The sequence below is a fragment of the Protopterus annectens genome, chromosome 2.part2 (assembly GCF_019279795.1).
Source record: "Protopterus annectens isolate FY-2018-M chromosome 2.part2, PAN1.0, whole genome shotgun sequence".
NCBI classification, from domain to species: Eukaryota; Metazoa; Chordata; order Ceratodontiformes; family Protopteridae; genus Protopterus; species Protopterus annectens.
Window position 1 is genome coordinate 1,061,138,854 of NC_056730.1, and position 17,229 is coordinate 1,061,156,082.

General features: G+C 43.4%; 1 protein-coding gene across 1 annotated transcript in view; it reads left to right on the plus strand.

The window, feature by feature from the left end:
* The window catches only part of PCGF3 (polycomb group ring finger 3), a 664,227-nt gene that overhangs the window by 173,620 nt on the left and 473,378 nt on the right, over positions 1-17,229 (plus strand). The window contains exon 2 of the mRNA XM_044064482.1: positions 6,420-6,516. Coding sequence (XP_043920417.1) covers positions 6,420-6,516 — 97 coding nt within the window. The remainder of the gene's footprint in view (positions 1-6,419; positions 6,517-17,229) is intronic.

A 17,229-nucleotide genomic window follows, 5' to 3' on the forward strand; every position in this document is an offset into this window, starting at 1 on the left:
AGTGCTAGTTTTTGGTGGCGTTACTGATATGTAGATCAAACAGAAGATTGTTGATGGGTGGCACTTAGTAAATTGGCATCTAAGGCTATGCCTAGAATTATTTTCTCTGTGGGAGTACAGCAAAAATATTGGTCAGGAGGTGAGGTTTTTGGCACAGAGCATTTAGTATGTATTAGGTTAGATTACAGTTGCCAGTGCTTGATAGAAGAGTATGAATCTTAGTGGCTGACTGAAACTTGTTTAAGGAAGGGGCTGAGCAAATGGGTGCAGAATCATGTGCATACTGAATAAAGGTAGAGAGTTATGATGCAATATACAAGTATTAATGCGTATATTAACTAGTAAAGGTACAAGTATAAATCCCTTAGGAACACCTGTATTCACAGGGAGACAGGTTGAGCATGTAGTTTGCCATTTGAAACATTTGGCTTCTGTCACTAAGGTAGTATTTGAATCAGCAGTGGTTTCATCAGACAGTTGGAGGTCTTTGAGAGTTTGGAGCAATAGTGAGTGGGAGACTGTGCTAAATGCCTTGGATTCTAACGAGGTGCTGTGTGATTACCTATTCTTCCTAGCCACATTCCTCTCTCTCTTCTCCTTTCTGTCTCTCTCCTTGTTTGGTTAAAGATTACTCGGGACTCCTGGATTCTGTCCATTATCCACCAAGAGTATTTCATGGTCTGGAAATCTCTTCCTCCTTTTCTTCAGCCCCCTCAGGAACCACTTTCCTTCTTTCCAGGGGTGCTTTGGGATCTCTTGACTCAAGGTGCTGTTCAGGAAGTTCAGTTTCCTAAAGGGGTAGTGGGGTTTACTCCAGAATGTTCGTGTTACCCAGGAAAGAGGGTACTTGGAATCCAATTTTAGATCTCTCTCATCTAAATACATTTCTGAAGGTTCCCTCTTTTCGAATGTTGTCCATTTAGATTTTATTTCCTCTTTTGCTTCCTTAGGCTTGTATGGTGTCTGAGGATCTCAAGGATGCTTATTTCCGTATCCCAGTTCATCCCCCTTTCAGGAAGTTTTTACATTTCTCTGTTGCTTCCTGGCATTTTCAGTTATATGCTTTGCCCTTTGACCGTTCTACTGCTCCAAGGGTATTCACTAAATGCTTCACTCCTGTGATTGCTTTTTGCAGCCTACAGGGGATCCAAGAATTTTCCTACTTAGATGACCTCCTGTTTCAGGCATCCTCCCCAGAAACTTTATTACAAAATCTCCATCTTGACATTTCCTTTTGAAAAGCCTGGAGTCCACTATAAATTTCAAAAAGTCCTTGCTGACTCCTAAGGATCATGTTTTTCTGGGGTGCAAGATCCACACTGTGTCTATGCTGGCATCCCTGCTTCCTCCCAAGGCCCTTTCATCTCTCTTTTTTAATTCCTTCTTCCTCTGGCTTCACTAACAGCCATGGAATTTCTCAGAGATCTGGGGTTCATGGCCTCCACTATTCCTATGCCCCCACTGGGCAAACTCCACATGAGAAAGCTTCTCTGGTTTCTGGTGTCAGTTTAGCTTCAATATGCGCTTCCCCTTGTATTTGCTATTCCTCTTCTGCCTTTTCTCAAGAAAGAACGTCTGTGGTGGATTCAGCAGTTGACTCTCAGTCCAGGGCTCCCTTTTCATCCACCTTTTCCCCTCCCAAGAGCTGTTGACAGATTTTTCAGATGGGGGTGGGGAGCAGCATTTGGCTCCCTAAAGGTGCAGGAGGTCTGGACACCTCATCAACCCGAACACATCAGTGTCAAAGAAATGAGAGCTCTTCTGCTGGCTTTACAAGATTTTCATCATCTCTTCTCCCCAGGACCTCTCAAGGTGTTTACAAACAATACCACAGTGATGTGGTACATAAATAAATGAGACAAGGTCCTGTATTCCTTGCAAGTTAGCACTCCTGGCGTAGAAACTAGCTATTCAGTATCAACTGACTCTTCAGGCAGTTTACATTCTGTCAGGTCAAAACATTGTAGCAGATTCTCTTAGCAGGTCCATAACTCAATCCCATGAATGGATGCTTCACAGGGATGTGTTTCTGGACACTCGTCAAGTAGATCTTTTTGCCTCCTGTCTGAACAAGACCACTCCCTCTATTTAGTGACAGAGTCCCAGGTCCTCTGGTTTGGAAGGTGGATGCCTTCTCTTTTTCTTGCAAGGAGGTGTTTGTCTTCCCTCCCCTTCCTCTCATTCCAAAAGTAAGTTTCAAAATTCAACAGGATACTCCCAAAATCTTCTTGGTGACTACCTTTTGGCTGAGACAGCATTGGTTTCCTCTTCTGCATTTAGCCAAGGGCGATCATCATAAGTTACCTCACAGGGTGGACCTATTTGTACAAGACAAGGGGTCTCTCATCCATCCCCAGCTGTCCACTCTTCAGCTGACAATGTGGGTGATAGGATTTTGATTCCACTTAGACACCTTTTTTTTGAAGACATGCTTAGGTTCCTGCAGAAGGCCAGGAAACCCAATACTAGGAAATTCTACTTATCTAAATGTAAGTTATTTTCTGTGTGGTGTCTTTCCCATAACCTGGATCCACTATCTGTGGATGTTCCTTTTGTTTCTTTCTTATCTACGTTTACTGCTGTATGCTGGGTTGGCTTATTCTTCTATTAAGGCCCACTTATCAGCTGTATCTTCTTGTCTGCCTTTATCACCTCCTTTAGCTTCTAGATTTGAAGCCAAACAATTTATTAAAGGTATCCTACATATTAGGCCTCCCAGGAAGCCTGTTCCTCCTCCCTGGGATCTTAGTTTTGTTTTAGAAATATTGACCCAGGTTCCTTTTGAGCCTGCAGCTTCAGCTTCTTTGCAACATCATTGCTCTTGGAAGACTGCACTTTTGTTAGCCCTTACTTCTGCCAGACGGATGTCTAAGCTTCAAGCCCTTATGGCTTGTCCTCCTTTTTTGGGCTTTTCATAAGAACAGGGTGTCCCTTCGTACTAATCCCTCTTTTATGCCCAAGGTAGTAAATGAGTTGTCCTTTAATCAGTCTATTTATTTGCCCACTTTTTTCCTTTCTCTGTAGTCTGCTAGTGAGAAGGTGCTGCACACATTGGATGTGCATAGACGACTCAGATTTTTATTTAGATAAGACGAAGACTTTCCGTAAGTCTGAGCAGCTTTTATTTTTTTCATCCTAGGTCCTTAGGATTGGCTGTGTCCAAGCAAACTGTTTCTTCTTGGATGTCTAAAGCCATTTCTTTTTGTTATTCCTTTCATGGTAAGAGCCTTCCTTCTTTTAAGGCTCATTCTTCTAGAGCTGTGGTGGCTTCTGGTGCTTTTTTCAAGAGTTTGAATGTTAACTCTTTTCTTGAGGCAGCTACCTGGGCTTCTGTGCATACATTTACCAAGCATTACAAGTTGGATGGAATTTCCAGAGCTAGAGCTGGTTTTACTAGGGCCATCCTTGATTGCTTCCTGGAGAGCTCTGATGGTCCTTCCTCCTCCCTTTCTTCTTGAGCTTTGGCATTCTTCCTATTGTAGTGAATGAACAGTGAAATGAAATAGAAGGACATAATACAGTTGTGTAAAATCTTACCATAGTGGTAGATGTCTTTCTCTTCACTGTTGCAGTATTCACTCCTTCCCTCCAGTACTGGTTAATTTCTCTTCTGGCTGTACTGATTACCTCTGTAATCCTTGAACTGGCATTCCTCCTGGGGCTGTCAGTTCTGGGAGTGGTACAGCCGGACGTCACCTTTATGCTGTACACTACTCGAGTTAATGTATGACATATGGTGTACCTTAAGGCAACCTAAACCCTTTGGTATACTGGCCGGAGGTCGGTCCACTCTTTGCAAGAGATCCCTAGTGTAATGAATAATGCAACAGTGAAGAGAAGGACAATCTTCCTTTATGGTAAGATTTTGCACAACTGTACTGTTTCATTGTTGATTTTTTGGTGCTTGAATTGTGGTTGTGAAAGGTTTTTGAAGCATCTCACTTTTCCCAGTGTGTGTGTGTGTGTGTGTGTGTGTGTGTGTGTGTGTGTGTGTGTGTGTGTGTGTGTATATATATATATATATATATATATATATAAACACACACGCGCATATATATACATATATATATGTATATGTATGTGTGTATGTATATATATATTTAATATATATATATATATATATATATAAGTAGCAGACACAGAAAAGAAATAAACAAGTAAGTCATGTGCAGTGGTATTTGAAACATTGCACCCATTCAGCCCATCTTCTTGATTTGACTGTTTATCCACCAGTTACAGCAGCATCCATTTTGAGAGCATTTTGATAGGATATAGTGAATGTAAACTTTTGTTTTTTTTTATATACATGTCAGCTGTTTACATTTGCCAGATCCCTAAGTTTTGCAGTGACATGATTTGCAAAAGTATCATTTCAGGTGAACAGACTTGTCTGCATATAAAGCTTCGCCTTTTCTGTATTTGCAGTATAGCATAAGGTGTTTAGATTGAGTTGCTAATTGCCTTCATCGTGCAGTTCTGAAATTGATTCTTTCGCTGTTGATATGATGCAACTCTGAGCAAGTTGTTTAAACATTGCTACTGTGATGTACCTGAAGAGGGAGACTTGAGCTTAATGGGTTTCATTCATAGTTAACAAGCAAATAAAGTAAGTAATAAAGTTTAAGTACTACAACATTATGCTGTTAGTAGAAAACTGAGAGCAGCAGAGGCTCTAGTGTGGGCTTTTTAATTCATTCATTCATTAATTGTTGCTGACTCTTTCTGAATGTAGCTCCTGCTGGCTGCTTAATTAGTGCATTTGTGCCCCTAGGTGCTAAGAATGGTTTAGTCATTCAACCGAGAAATCTGATTTTTTTTTTCTTTTACAGACCTATACCTCCCAGCACTTCACTACAGATGTCAAAGGGGTCTGCGTGTAATAGGACATTGGAAGGGGGAATCATCTACTTTAATAAGTAACATAGCCACCAAATACTTTGCCCCACTGTGGCAATAAGTGCTTACTTGTGTTCTTCATTCTTCACCAGGGAATCTAATGTGAAGCTTTGCACCCTTATGTACACCCAACCCTTTCCTCCTAAGACAAGTGCTGGAGATGAAGTCAGGGCCTTGTCCCACTGTATCACAGGGCTGGTTCTATGCATTTCTTAGATGCCTGTATGGGCCTAGAGATGTAAAGTACAAGGACAGTGACACTTTGCTTCCCACAGTCCGTCATAGATAGTTTATTGGCAAATATTTTCTTAATGTAGGGAAATTTAATGCAGCAACAAAAATGCATTGATTCACCAGTTAAAGGGTAATGTTACACCAGAATGACCTAGGAAATAGTGGTATGACATTGTCCGTACCATATTAACCCCTAATCTAATCCTGTACCTACGTAGTCACACACACACCACACACATGGAGTCAAACACCAGTTGAAACAGTGTACCAACATTAATCTTGGTGCCACACACTCCCAATCACTTTCCATCTTGGTTAGCAAAAATGTAGCTGGCTCTGCCAGAACACCCATTCCTCAGTAGCATGAAAAAAATATATTTTTTTAAGCCAACCACTCCATTGTAGTGGTCAGATTAATACAGATTTAACACCACCACCACCAGCATTTCCACTGAAGAGCAAAAAAAAAAAAAAAGCATTTCTTCTACTGGCACACCAGCCAGGTGGCCAGATGCACAATGCAACCCTGCAACCCCTCCCCCCTGGCCAGCTTTTTAGGTCCTATTTTTGTGCCCTGCCCCCCCCCCCTTCATTTTATTATAATAAAAAAAATTCTTCTTTACTGTAGCAAACTGCTTGCTGCAAATGTGGCAAACAATTGTTACAGTTTGAGTGCCACAGTACTCGTGTTTTAGTTTAAAAAAAAATCATTTTATAAATTGTAGCAAGTATGTGGTGCAGTTTAGACTACACACTGAGTGCTACAGTGTTGAGGTTTGACTGCAGATGCAGTGCCTGTTTTATAAAGCCGGTATTGCATTAGATATCGGGATTTGCTGTTCATGACCCCCCCCCAACACTTTGCACTTGGGGCAGTTGCCCCTCTTGCCCCAGCCTAGCTTCGCTATTGTTGGCTAGTGTCCATTTCTTGTATTTCAGTTTGTAAAAAACATAGTTACAATGCTGCTTTGTAACACTGAGTGGTTTGAGGTTGCTGGCTTTTCATTGTTTGCTTTTTAGAGTGGTGGTAGGGCATATATAGTATTGTGATTTTTTTTAAACTTGTAACAGTTTTTGGTCCATAAATATAAACAATGAGTAGTACATTAACTCTTTTTTGTAATGAAAATTTGTTTAAATTTGGGACCATTAAATTATCATACCTCTGTTTGCAGCTTTTCCTGTATGTAAGTATACATATATGTTTTGATCATGTTTGTGTACTTTGTATTATTTTGAATGACTAGATATCCTCAACAAATGAATGTGTATGTGTGTATTTTTTTTAGTTTGCAGAAGCTGTTTGGTAAAGTATTTGGAAGAAAATAACACCTGCCCCACCTGTAGAATTGTAATTCATCAGAGCCATCCGCTACAGTATATTGGGTGAGTACTGTGCATATACTGGTGTAATACTGCAGTGATTTTCTTAATGGGGGATAGTACTTCATTGTAAAACCATCCTGTAACTTTTACATTGTTCCTGCATTGTATTAACACAGGTATGCAATGGAGAGTATGTGTTAAATGACAATACTGACCTGTTTTCAGAAAATGCTCATGCCAGAGGGGATCATTTGGGTAGATGTATGCACTTGTATATGAACAATCCAATGAAATAGACTTTTTTAGTTCATATTTAGCATCTAGGCATTACAGCAGTTTTGCCTAACTTGAAGGTAAATTGTCACATTTCTATGACTTTCTGCACAAAAGAAGTTTAATTTATAAAGGAGTTTAAATAAACTCCACTGAGGTTTGGCACTGTATCATTTTTTATATCTTTGACCTGCCTTCTAACGAATTTTGGTCTTTACAGTCTTGGTTATCCATATTCCTGTGTGAGCCTATTTAGCTTGTTTATTCACTTTCTTCGTTTGTACTTTACAGGCCCCATGTTTTGGTCAACCTCCATTGTACCTTATCAACTTTGTCAGCCATCTTCACTTGGTGCGACCCTGTAAATATGTGGTGGTTTAGTAACTTCCAAATTTCTAGTACATCCCATCATCTTGGTAGCTCAAGTAGGTGCCTTCCCCACTGAACTTTTAAGTGTTTAGTTGGGTGTAGTTGAATACATTGAGGCAGGTTTCTTAAACAGGAAGGGAATGAAGGCAGCTAGTTTACTAATTATCTGTAAAGGCCTGAGTAATGGATAAGACTTGTGGATAGGCAGCTTGCCTGACTGTGCTCTGTTTGCTGCCAGTGTCCTAAGCGTAAAGGAGATATGCTAGTTGTTACTGATTTGCAGTCCTGACACACAATTCTCAGCGCACAGCCTCACAACTTGTAGAGTAGGCTATTTATTAGGAGGAATGAACACATTTGCAGTATCAAAACTGAGCCCTTTGAAGTAACCAGAGGGGATAATGTAAAATTTGAGAGATGTTTTTTTTTTGGGGGGGGGGGGGCTTTGGATTCTGAGCAGATGTAGTTTGTTTTAGAACTGGAACAGAATATTGTTTCTGAAATATTGCCAACCTAGATCCAAAGGCAAAACTTCCAACTTGAAAGTGGCAAACATAATACACTGCTATGTACAAATCCTTATGAGCCACTTGGACACTACCATGTTTAATGTGAAACCGTGACTGGAGGAATGATATGGAATTTCCATTTTCACTAACCTTTTACACCAGTGTCTGTCAACATTACAGTTGTAATTTATTTTTGTTCTTTTCAGTATGTTCTGAGTATTCCAACTGGCAGTCGGTGTTCGTAAAATTACCCTAAGATGGAAATAGCATTTGTAGATAAGCTGAAGTAGGAGTGGCAAACTATAATTCATTGGATAATAGAAGTTACAATGCAAATTTGCTGTCAGGCATTTTCCACCTTCCCAGTACCCATCCTTAAGTCTTGCCTCCCTTTTTGAGGAGGGTCAAACCAATAATACCATGGTTCGTTTATGAATAGCCGTCCAGTTGTCCACCCCTTTTTTAAAGGCAGACAGTGTGTGTATCTAACTTGGAGAAAAAATTAGTTCCAGAGAAGTAGGTGCTGCATGAGAAATCTATCCCTTCACCTTGTCTTATTTAATGAAGACAGTTAAGATTATATGGCCTTAATGTCAGCTGGACTGTTTGATTTATGGAGGTATACGAGTTCTTGGACTCCTGGATCCTTTGTACCACTGTAAGCAAATATTTTATTTATCCTTTGTTGACTGCGTTAGCCCCACTAGGCTAGTAGTCTCTTTTAAGGGGAGACCTGAGGTGATGTTTATACTACTGAGGGAAATCTAAACAGGGCATTGGGGAACTTCCCTATTTTTTTTTTTTTTTTTGGATAGGTGCCATGGGATCTTTTACATTCTGCCACCAACTTGATCAGATGGGACCTCAGCTTTTAACATCTCATCTGAAGAATGACACATTCAGGAGCAAAGCATCCCCCTTATGTTGCATTACAATTGATCTGTTGTGGGAATAGAACACACAACCTCTTGCACCAAAGATGTGTGCTACCTGTTGTGCCACTGATACTGATGCAAGGCACAGATCTACCCCAAAGTAGTCTATATGATACTGTGTTTAGATAGTTTCCAGTCTTTCTAGGTAGCTCAGGTGTTTTATAATCTTTTAGTTGCAAACCTCAGGAATTTTCCATATGCTTCATTTGTATGGTAAGGTACATTCTAATGGAGGCATTGCACTAAATGATGGGTCTAATCAGTGTGGGGTACTGTAAGCTGAGGACTTAGTTTGATTTGGAAAAATACCTTTTGCTATGAACTATACATGGTAGAAAAGATTTCCTAACAAGTGTTGCAACATGTTGGTCAAATGTGAGGGAGCCATCCACCCAAGTACCCTTTTCATTTTGAAGTGGTGTGTTATCTATAATATAAGCTGGAGTTAGTGGGTGCTTGCCAAGTGCTAGAAGGTTGCACTTTTGGACATTGAGTTTGAACCCATTTTCTCTGCGCCAGCTATTGCCAAGTACAAGCTTCTGCTGGAGTGCCTGTATGTCAAAGGGGAACTTGAAGATGACTCACAGTTTTTACAGTCATCCGTGAACTTTGTCGGCCAGATATCCTCATTTGTTAAATAGAGACCTGAAACGTTAATACCAAATAGCAGAGGTCCCAGAACAGATCCCTGAGGTATTCCACTGGTCGCCATCATACTCTTGGAGGATACACTCCCTACTCTTACTGTCTGTTGTATCCTTAAGCCAACTGGCTGTCCACCTAATCACATACTAGTCAATTTGGTTCTTCCTCAGCTTATTATATTCGCATGTGATATGGTATGATATCAGATGCCTTGGTGAGATCAAGGTATAATGAACAGCTTGCCCATGGTCTACTGTCCAAGTAGCCCTTTCAAAGAAGTTCACAAGGTTCATTAGACAAGATCTACTCTTGCCAAAGCCAAACTGTTGGGGGTCAAGTCTGATAAGAATTTTTGGTATCATAGTTAATTAGGTCAGATGTCCTTCAAGGATGCATCTGCAGTCTTTACAAATGGGTTGTCCTGTCGTCAGGCAGCCCTTCGTTCGGCCGGATTCCAAAGTCTGGGTCTGGCTTCGGCTGGTGTCGCACTTCACCCGACGTCATTGCGGCAGTTATTCGGGTATAAAGGCATCAGCCGACGCCATTTTCCTCAGTCTTTCTTGCCGCGTGGCGCCCGAAGCAGAAGCTGTTCGCAAGTGCCGGCGGTCAGATCCAGAGATTACTACTACCGAATACTACTTCGAAGACTTCTATAAAGCTAAGTACCCCGTTGGGGACTCTTTCTTGCCTCAGCCGATGTCAGAGAAAGTTAATAACTGTTTATCTTGTGGGAAACAAATACCTCATAAAGATTTCCACTCCTATTGCATACATTGTTTAGGCCCAGACCACGACATAGCAGCTTGTCTAGCCTGTGCTTCTTTTAACCGGCGGACGCTTAGACGTCGATCGGACTTTGCTGAACAGTTTTTCGGCTCCGATTTTGCCTACATTATGCCGTCGGATCCTCCGACTACGCAAATAACCAAAAGCAAAGAAAAGGACCGACACTTTCGCGGTCCGCGGCCGGCGAAACCGCGGTTAAGCAAACCACGAGTGTCTCGGTTTAGGCCGAAACCGAGCAAGCGGTTCTTTCTTCAGCCGATAACTTGCCTTCTACCGAGGCCTCTTCTAACCTGGTAGAAACGGCTTCTGAAATCCAACCTTCTGTTGCGGTTTCACAGGATTTATCAGACACCATTCCCCTGGATATTTCAACCCCTGCACGTGGAGCTGCTAGGCCTCCTCCAGCTATGTCTATTAAGGCCTTTGCCAGGGCTAAAGCAGCCAAAGCATCAAAACCTGTGCCTGCCAAGCCCCCCTCTCACAGGCCCAGCACCAGCTCCCATATGCTTTCTTTGGCTGAGGATCTCATCTCTTTAATTCGTGGAGCCCAGCCTCATCCAGACAGGGCCTCTCTCCCTCCTCCAGAAAAGAGGCCTAGAGAAGAGCCCCCTGAGCCAGTATCCACAGATGATTCCTCTGATGACTCAGAACATACAGACCCTCCTGAGGCTTCTTTTCTCCTTATGAAGACTCTGATGCTGAGGAGTCCATCCCTTCAGCCTCTCCTCCTGAGGAATTTTCCTTTGGGGAAACCTTGCATGCTATGAGGGAACAATTTCAGTGGCAGGGCCAAGATTTCTCAGACTCTAGAAAAAGGCTTAGGACCTTTCTACATTTGCCACAGCATAGGCCTTTAGCTATACCTCCAGTTCTTTCTGTTGTTGATGATGCATTTAATGATGCTTGCACTGCTCCTGATTCTTTACCTCCGGCCCCTGCTAAGCCCGATAGGTACTACAGGGTCCCGGACACTCATCACCACTTATATAAGGCTCCTTTTGCAGATCCAGAGACTATCTCCCAGGGTCCTAAAGCTGTAGCAGCTACTTCTTCTAAAAACCCTCCCTCTGAAAGGGATTCCAGGTCTTTAGAGAGATGGGGTAAAAAGGTTTACACCTCTGCTACTTTGTCAGCTAGAGCTTTGAACTGCCAATTTCATATGATTCAATATCAAGAGTTTATGCTTGACCAGTTGACTAAAAAGCTGTCCTCTGAAGAATCTTTAGATAAAAAGTATGTTCAAGAAATGGTACATAACATACAGCAGGTTAGTAACCATTCTTTAAAATGTGGCTATGATGCACTGGAGGCTTCCTTTAGATCAGCCATGACTGGCACATTTATCAGGAGGCATGCATGGTTGAAAGAACAGGCATTACCAGACCATGTCAAATCTAAGCTTTTGGATGCACCTATGGACAAGGTCAATTTATTTGGTTCCCCTGCACAGCAGGTACTAAAAAAGATGGAAGAGAAAGCAAAATCTGTGCAAACAGTGAAAGATTTCTTACAAGTACAACCTCCAAGGTTTAGCAGGAACTGGCCCTCCAAGAATTGGTCCTTTCCGGACTCCTCTAAGGCACAAAGAGGCAGGAATAGGAGCTCTAGAGGCAGAAACCAATCCAGGGGTGCCTACAGGGGTCACCAGTGGCAGGGTAACAACCAATGAGGCACGGATACAGCCACCACCACTACAACAACTCAATCACAGTGACTTGGCGGTGGCACCGCCTACCAGGGAACAACTAGAAGCACCCTTAGGCTGAAAGCTAACCTTATTTTCAAGAAACTGGCACTGCATTACAAGAGAAAAATGGATTTTGCAAACTATAGACCAAGGTTACAGGTTCCATTTCCATACTCTACCAGGAAAGAGAGCAATGCCAAACCTACCACCTACTCAAAGGACAGAAGCTCTAAAACAAATATCTCAGTTATTAAAAATGAGAGCTGTGGAAAAGGTACCATCTATGGAGCAAGGAAAGGGATTTTACTCCAGACTCTTCCTGGTACCAAGAAAAGAAAACAAATGGAGGCCTATTCTAGACCTGTCCGCTTTAAACACATTCCTCATTGTTCCAAAATTCAAAATGCTGACCCTACAGCAGCTTCTTCCCATGCTGGGCAAGGAGTCTTGGCTGGTAACTCTAGATCTCAAGGAGGCATACCTGCACGTCCCCATAAGACCAATTTGCAGAAGATACCTCAGATTTCTTGCAGGATCAGAGCATTATCAATTCTCAGCATTGCCCTTTGGCTTATCTACTGCGCCCAGAGTGTTCACGAAATGCCTGGCATCAGTAATCGCTCATTGCAGACTTCAGGGGATTCAAATCTATCCCTACCTGGACGACTGCCTGATACAAGCGGGCAACAAAAACAAACTAACAGAAGACTTACAAAGAGTCATCTACCTGCTGCAAGCCCTGGGATATACAGTCAATACAATAAAGTCAAGGCTGATTCCATCCCAAAGAATAACCTTTCTGGGTGCAGAACTGGACACAACAAAACAAATGGCATTTCTAACTGAAGAAAAGAAAGAGCAACTTCCTCTCTACTTCTTGGCATTAACAAAGCAGAACCATCTAACTGCAAGAAAAGTGCTACAAGCTCTAGGATTCATGGCATCCTGCATAATTCTGGTCCCTCATGCCAGGCTGCATATGAGAAAGCTACAGTGGTACCTAAAGAATTTGTGGTCCCAACACAAGCACAGCCTAGAAACCAAAATTCCAATGATCCCATGCCTGAAGCGAGAGTTCCTATGGTGGGCTCAGGCCTGCCAATCAAACACAGGATTGCCCTTCTGCAAAAGTCAACCAAGACAAACCATCACGACAGATGCCTCAGACCTCGGTTGGGGGGCACACATGATGGGCAAGTGCATTCAAGGCCTATGGACTCAAGACCAGCTGCATCTGCACATAAATCTAAAAGAAATGATGGCAGTAAAATTGGCAATCCAGGCATTCAGACCTTTTCTCCAAGAAGGCCAGTTGATGATAAGGACAGACAACACCACAGTTATGTGGTACATCAACAAACAGGGAGGCACACACTCATACCCTCTATGCCGGCTGGCACTGGACCTATGGGATGTGGCTCTGAGCTACAACATTCAGTTACAGGCAATTTATGTACCAGGAAGGAAAACATTCTAGCAGACATATTAAGCAGAACTACAACAGATGCCCACGAATGGATGCTGCATCCGGACATCTTCAAAACCATCACAAGAGAATGGGGATTACCACAAATAGACTTGTTTGCATCCCCATTCAATCACCAGTTGAAGAAATTCTGCACAAGGACTTACCACCCACTTGCTTGGAAGGTGGACTCCCTATCTTTCAGTTGGAAAAGCCTGACAGCATCGCATTCCCACCACTTCCTTTGATGCACAAGGTGCTTCTGAAGATCAAAGAGGAACGTCCGAGGATCATTCTGATAGCCCCAGACTGGCCAAGACAACATTGGTATCCACTGCTGAGGAGCATGTCCCGGGAACAAATATGGACACTGCCCATGATCCCATTACTGCTAACACAGAACAACTACAACATCCTGCATCCAAACCTAAAAACTCTGCAGCTAACTGCCTGGAACATTACATAACATCAATTAACCCAAATTTATCCCAAAGGGTTAAAGACATAATCCTGGAGGCTCGTAGACCTTCAACAAGAAAGAATTATGCAGCAAAATGGAAAAGATATCTCATCTGGAGTACTGCAAAGGGGCAAGATGTGACACTGGTGAACATAGCCAACATCCTGGAGTACTTGGCGGAGCTCTTCCATACAGGCCTGTCCTATTCTTCCATCAAGATACATGCATCAGCTATTTTAGCAGAATACAGCTTGGATCCTCCTGTCTTCTCGCATCCTCTGCTCAGACAGTTTCTGAGAGGAATTAAAATGTAAAACCTCCCAGGAAACCTCCATTGCCAGCATGGGACTTGAACTTTGTGCTAGAAAAACTGACTCTTCCTCCTTCGAACCAGCAGCAACAGCAGAATTGCAATACTTATCCTGGAAGACTGCTTTCCTGCTGGCAATAACTTCAGCAAGAAGGGTCTCTGAACTACAGGCATTAATGGCAGTGCAACCCTTCCTGATCTTCCATCAAGATAGAGTGTCCATGAGAACAAATCCTACATTTATGCCTAAGGTGGTATCCAGAGTCTCTTTAAATCAGGCTATCCACCTTCCTACATTCTTCCCCAACCCACAGAACAGGGGAGAAAGGCTCTTACATACCTTGGATGTACACAGACAATTACGCTACTACCTGGACAGGACAAAAAAACAATAGAAAAACTGACCAGCTTCTGGTAGCATATGCAACAGGAAAGGAAGGAAAACCAATTTCTAAACAAACAATCTCCAAATGGATAGGAAATTGCATTAGATTTTGTTACTCCTACCATGGAAAGAAAACTCCAGAGAACATCAGGCCTCACTCCACAAGGGCTACAGCCACTACCACAGCTTTCTTAAGAGGAGTGGCTACCAAGGACATTATAGAGGCTGCTACTTGGACCTCCGTGCATACATTTGCCAAGCATTATAACTTACCTCTATACTCTAGATCCCATGCTGGTTTTGCCACTGCTGTTTTGCAAGGGATCCTAACTACACCATAATCTCTTCTCATTTCCTCCTCCCCTAGTTTAGCTATGGTATTCTACCCATTTGTAAAGACTGCAGATGCATCCTTGAAGGACATAGTACAGTTTTGTACCTACCATAAATGTAGATGTCCGAGAGGAATGCATCTGCAGTCAGGATTACCCACCCTCCTTCCCCTCTGAGGTACTCCTAGGGTATTTGCCAATCTTCAGCTAGCTTGGGGGGGATCTATTATGGTGTATTTGTTTGTATATACATGCTTATTTTGTGCGTTTGCTCACTACTATTTGGAAACTTTGGCATTTATCCATATTTAGCCATTCAAGAGGGCACCTGGCATCTGGGGCAAGAAACACTGAGGAAAATGGCGTCGGCTGATGCCTTTATACCCGAATAACTGCCGCAATGACGTCGGGTGAAGTGCGACACCAGCCGAAGCCAGACCCAGACTTTGGAATCCGGCCGACCGAAGGGCTGCCTGACGACAGGACAACCCATTTGTAAAGACTGCAGATGCATTCCTCTCGGACATCTACATTTATGGTAGGTACAAAACTGTACTTTTCCATACATTCCATGCCTTTGTATACAAGACGTGTTAGATTGATAGGTCTTTTAATTCCTGGGGGTCAGGTCAGTGATGGGACCATCCTTTTGGAGAGGCATCACAGCAGATGTGCAGCACACGTGGGACAAAGCCATTTGCGAAGCTCAAATTAAAGAGGTTGAGGAATATGTATGCTAGTGCTTATTTAGTACTCTTAATTAGGTAACTGGTTATATTGTTACGACACATGGGGATGAGGTTTTCTCCATTTTGGAGAGCACTTTTAGTATGTCGTCTTTCCTGATGGTTGCTGGCTTGATTTCATTAGGGATAAGTAGGCTTGGAATTGATGTCTCTCGGTTGAAGTTGGAACTAAATTTATTTTCCAGTATTTTGGCAATATTCACTGGGTATCTGCCCCTTTGCTAACCTTAGATCTGAAGTTGTTGTTTTCCTTTGATCTTCAACCTATGGGAACACAAATCCTGCACGGATATGACTTGGCCACATTTTCCAGCTTTAAATCTAAGCTCCTCCTCTGCCCATAGTACCCTTGTCTTCCTCCTCCCCTCAGATCTCGTTGGCGGATCGTGTAATCAGCAGCATGGATTGCAGCTCCAAGTTTTCCTCAGGGTTAAACTTCTTTTTTTGTGAGTAAATCTTCCCTTTTACTTCTCTAGCTGTGACTCTCTCTCCTTACCTACCCTATCTCTGTGTGCTAGTGCATTAGTTCTTTAAAAAATAAAAGTCCTCTCTCCATCTCTCCCTTCCTGCCTTTCTCTCTTTTTCTCTCTCAGGTGTGTGAGAGCATGTGTGCTTCTTTAGCCATGGCGTAACCTTCCAAGCCAGGCTTTAGAAGTGTGCTAAGTGTGGCCACAAGCTGCTCCCTTTGATGGCCACACTCTGTATGTTGTGTGCTTAGGGGTTCAGTACCTAAAGAGCTCTTGTTCGATCTGCGCAGTCTTCAACCCTCGCACATTGATTGACAGGAGGTACAAGCTAATTCTGAAGGGTCTCCTTCCTTAGGATGCTGCTGTCCCGTCTACCTCTTCCTACCCGGCTTCTAGAACTCAACCTCCCCCGAAGTCCGGGGATGGGGATCATTCTCATCCCAAAGACCGGGACAGGCCTAAAAAAGCAGTCCTCTGACTGTGCTCCCATCTTAGAACCTCTGGCCAAGTCTCTGCCGGATCTGACCCAAGGCTCGCCTCAACTCTGGTCTCCGCATTTTTCGCCGGAGATTTCCTGAGGCCGTTCACCCCTTTCTGCCTTCCCTCGGTGCAACTCCAGGCCCGGGTCAGTGGCTTCCTCCATCTGGTCCACCTGTAGTCTTTCCAAAGCTGAGGTGGACAGGATGATGCAGAGGTTTGTCTGGACCCAGATCCAGATGGGAGTCTTGCTTGCCCCCTCCCCCTCCGAGGCTGGGAGCAGGCACTTTACTTTCCTTCCCATTGCTCCTTCTCCAGTCCGACCCCCAGTTTCATAGTAGCCAGGTCTGAGGTTTCCTGGTGGGGGGGGGGGTCAGCACTGATGTCTCATGTACCTTGATACTGACCATTGCTGTGAGTGGCTCCTCTTGTGGACTTAATTTCATCCAGGGCATGGAAGGAACTGGACACAGTGGAGCCCATCTCCAAGCACCTTGACAGAATTCTTAGCGCCCCATCCAACAGGCAGCACTGGTCTAAGGGATCCCATGGTGGTTGCGGCAGCCACCAAGAAAGAGCTCACTCAGGAGAGTTCCTTACGGTCCATCCGCTGGACTGAGTCACGGACCATGGACAGTTTTGGGAATCGGACTTGCACTTCAGTCATGTTTACCTTGCATGCACTGAATTACATGGCACATGTCATCAGGCTACAGCGAGACCTGGTTAAAGAGGTCACTGAGTCTGCCCCAGGGCCCATGTCGGCAGAGGAGGAGAAGACGTTCTCCTCTCATATGGCCACCCTAACTTTGATATCCAACACTTCCATGAGGCTCCTGTCACATGCTACGGAAGGTGCCTCTAGGGCAGCTGGAGCAGGAGTAGCCATCAGGTGTCACACTTGGCTGCAACTTTGTGCTTTCTTGG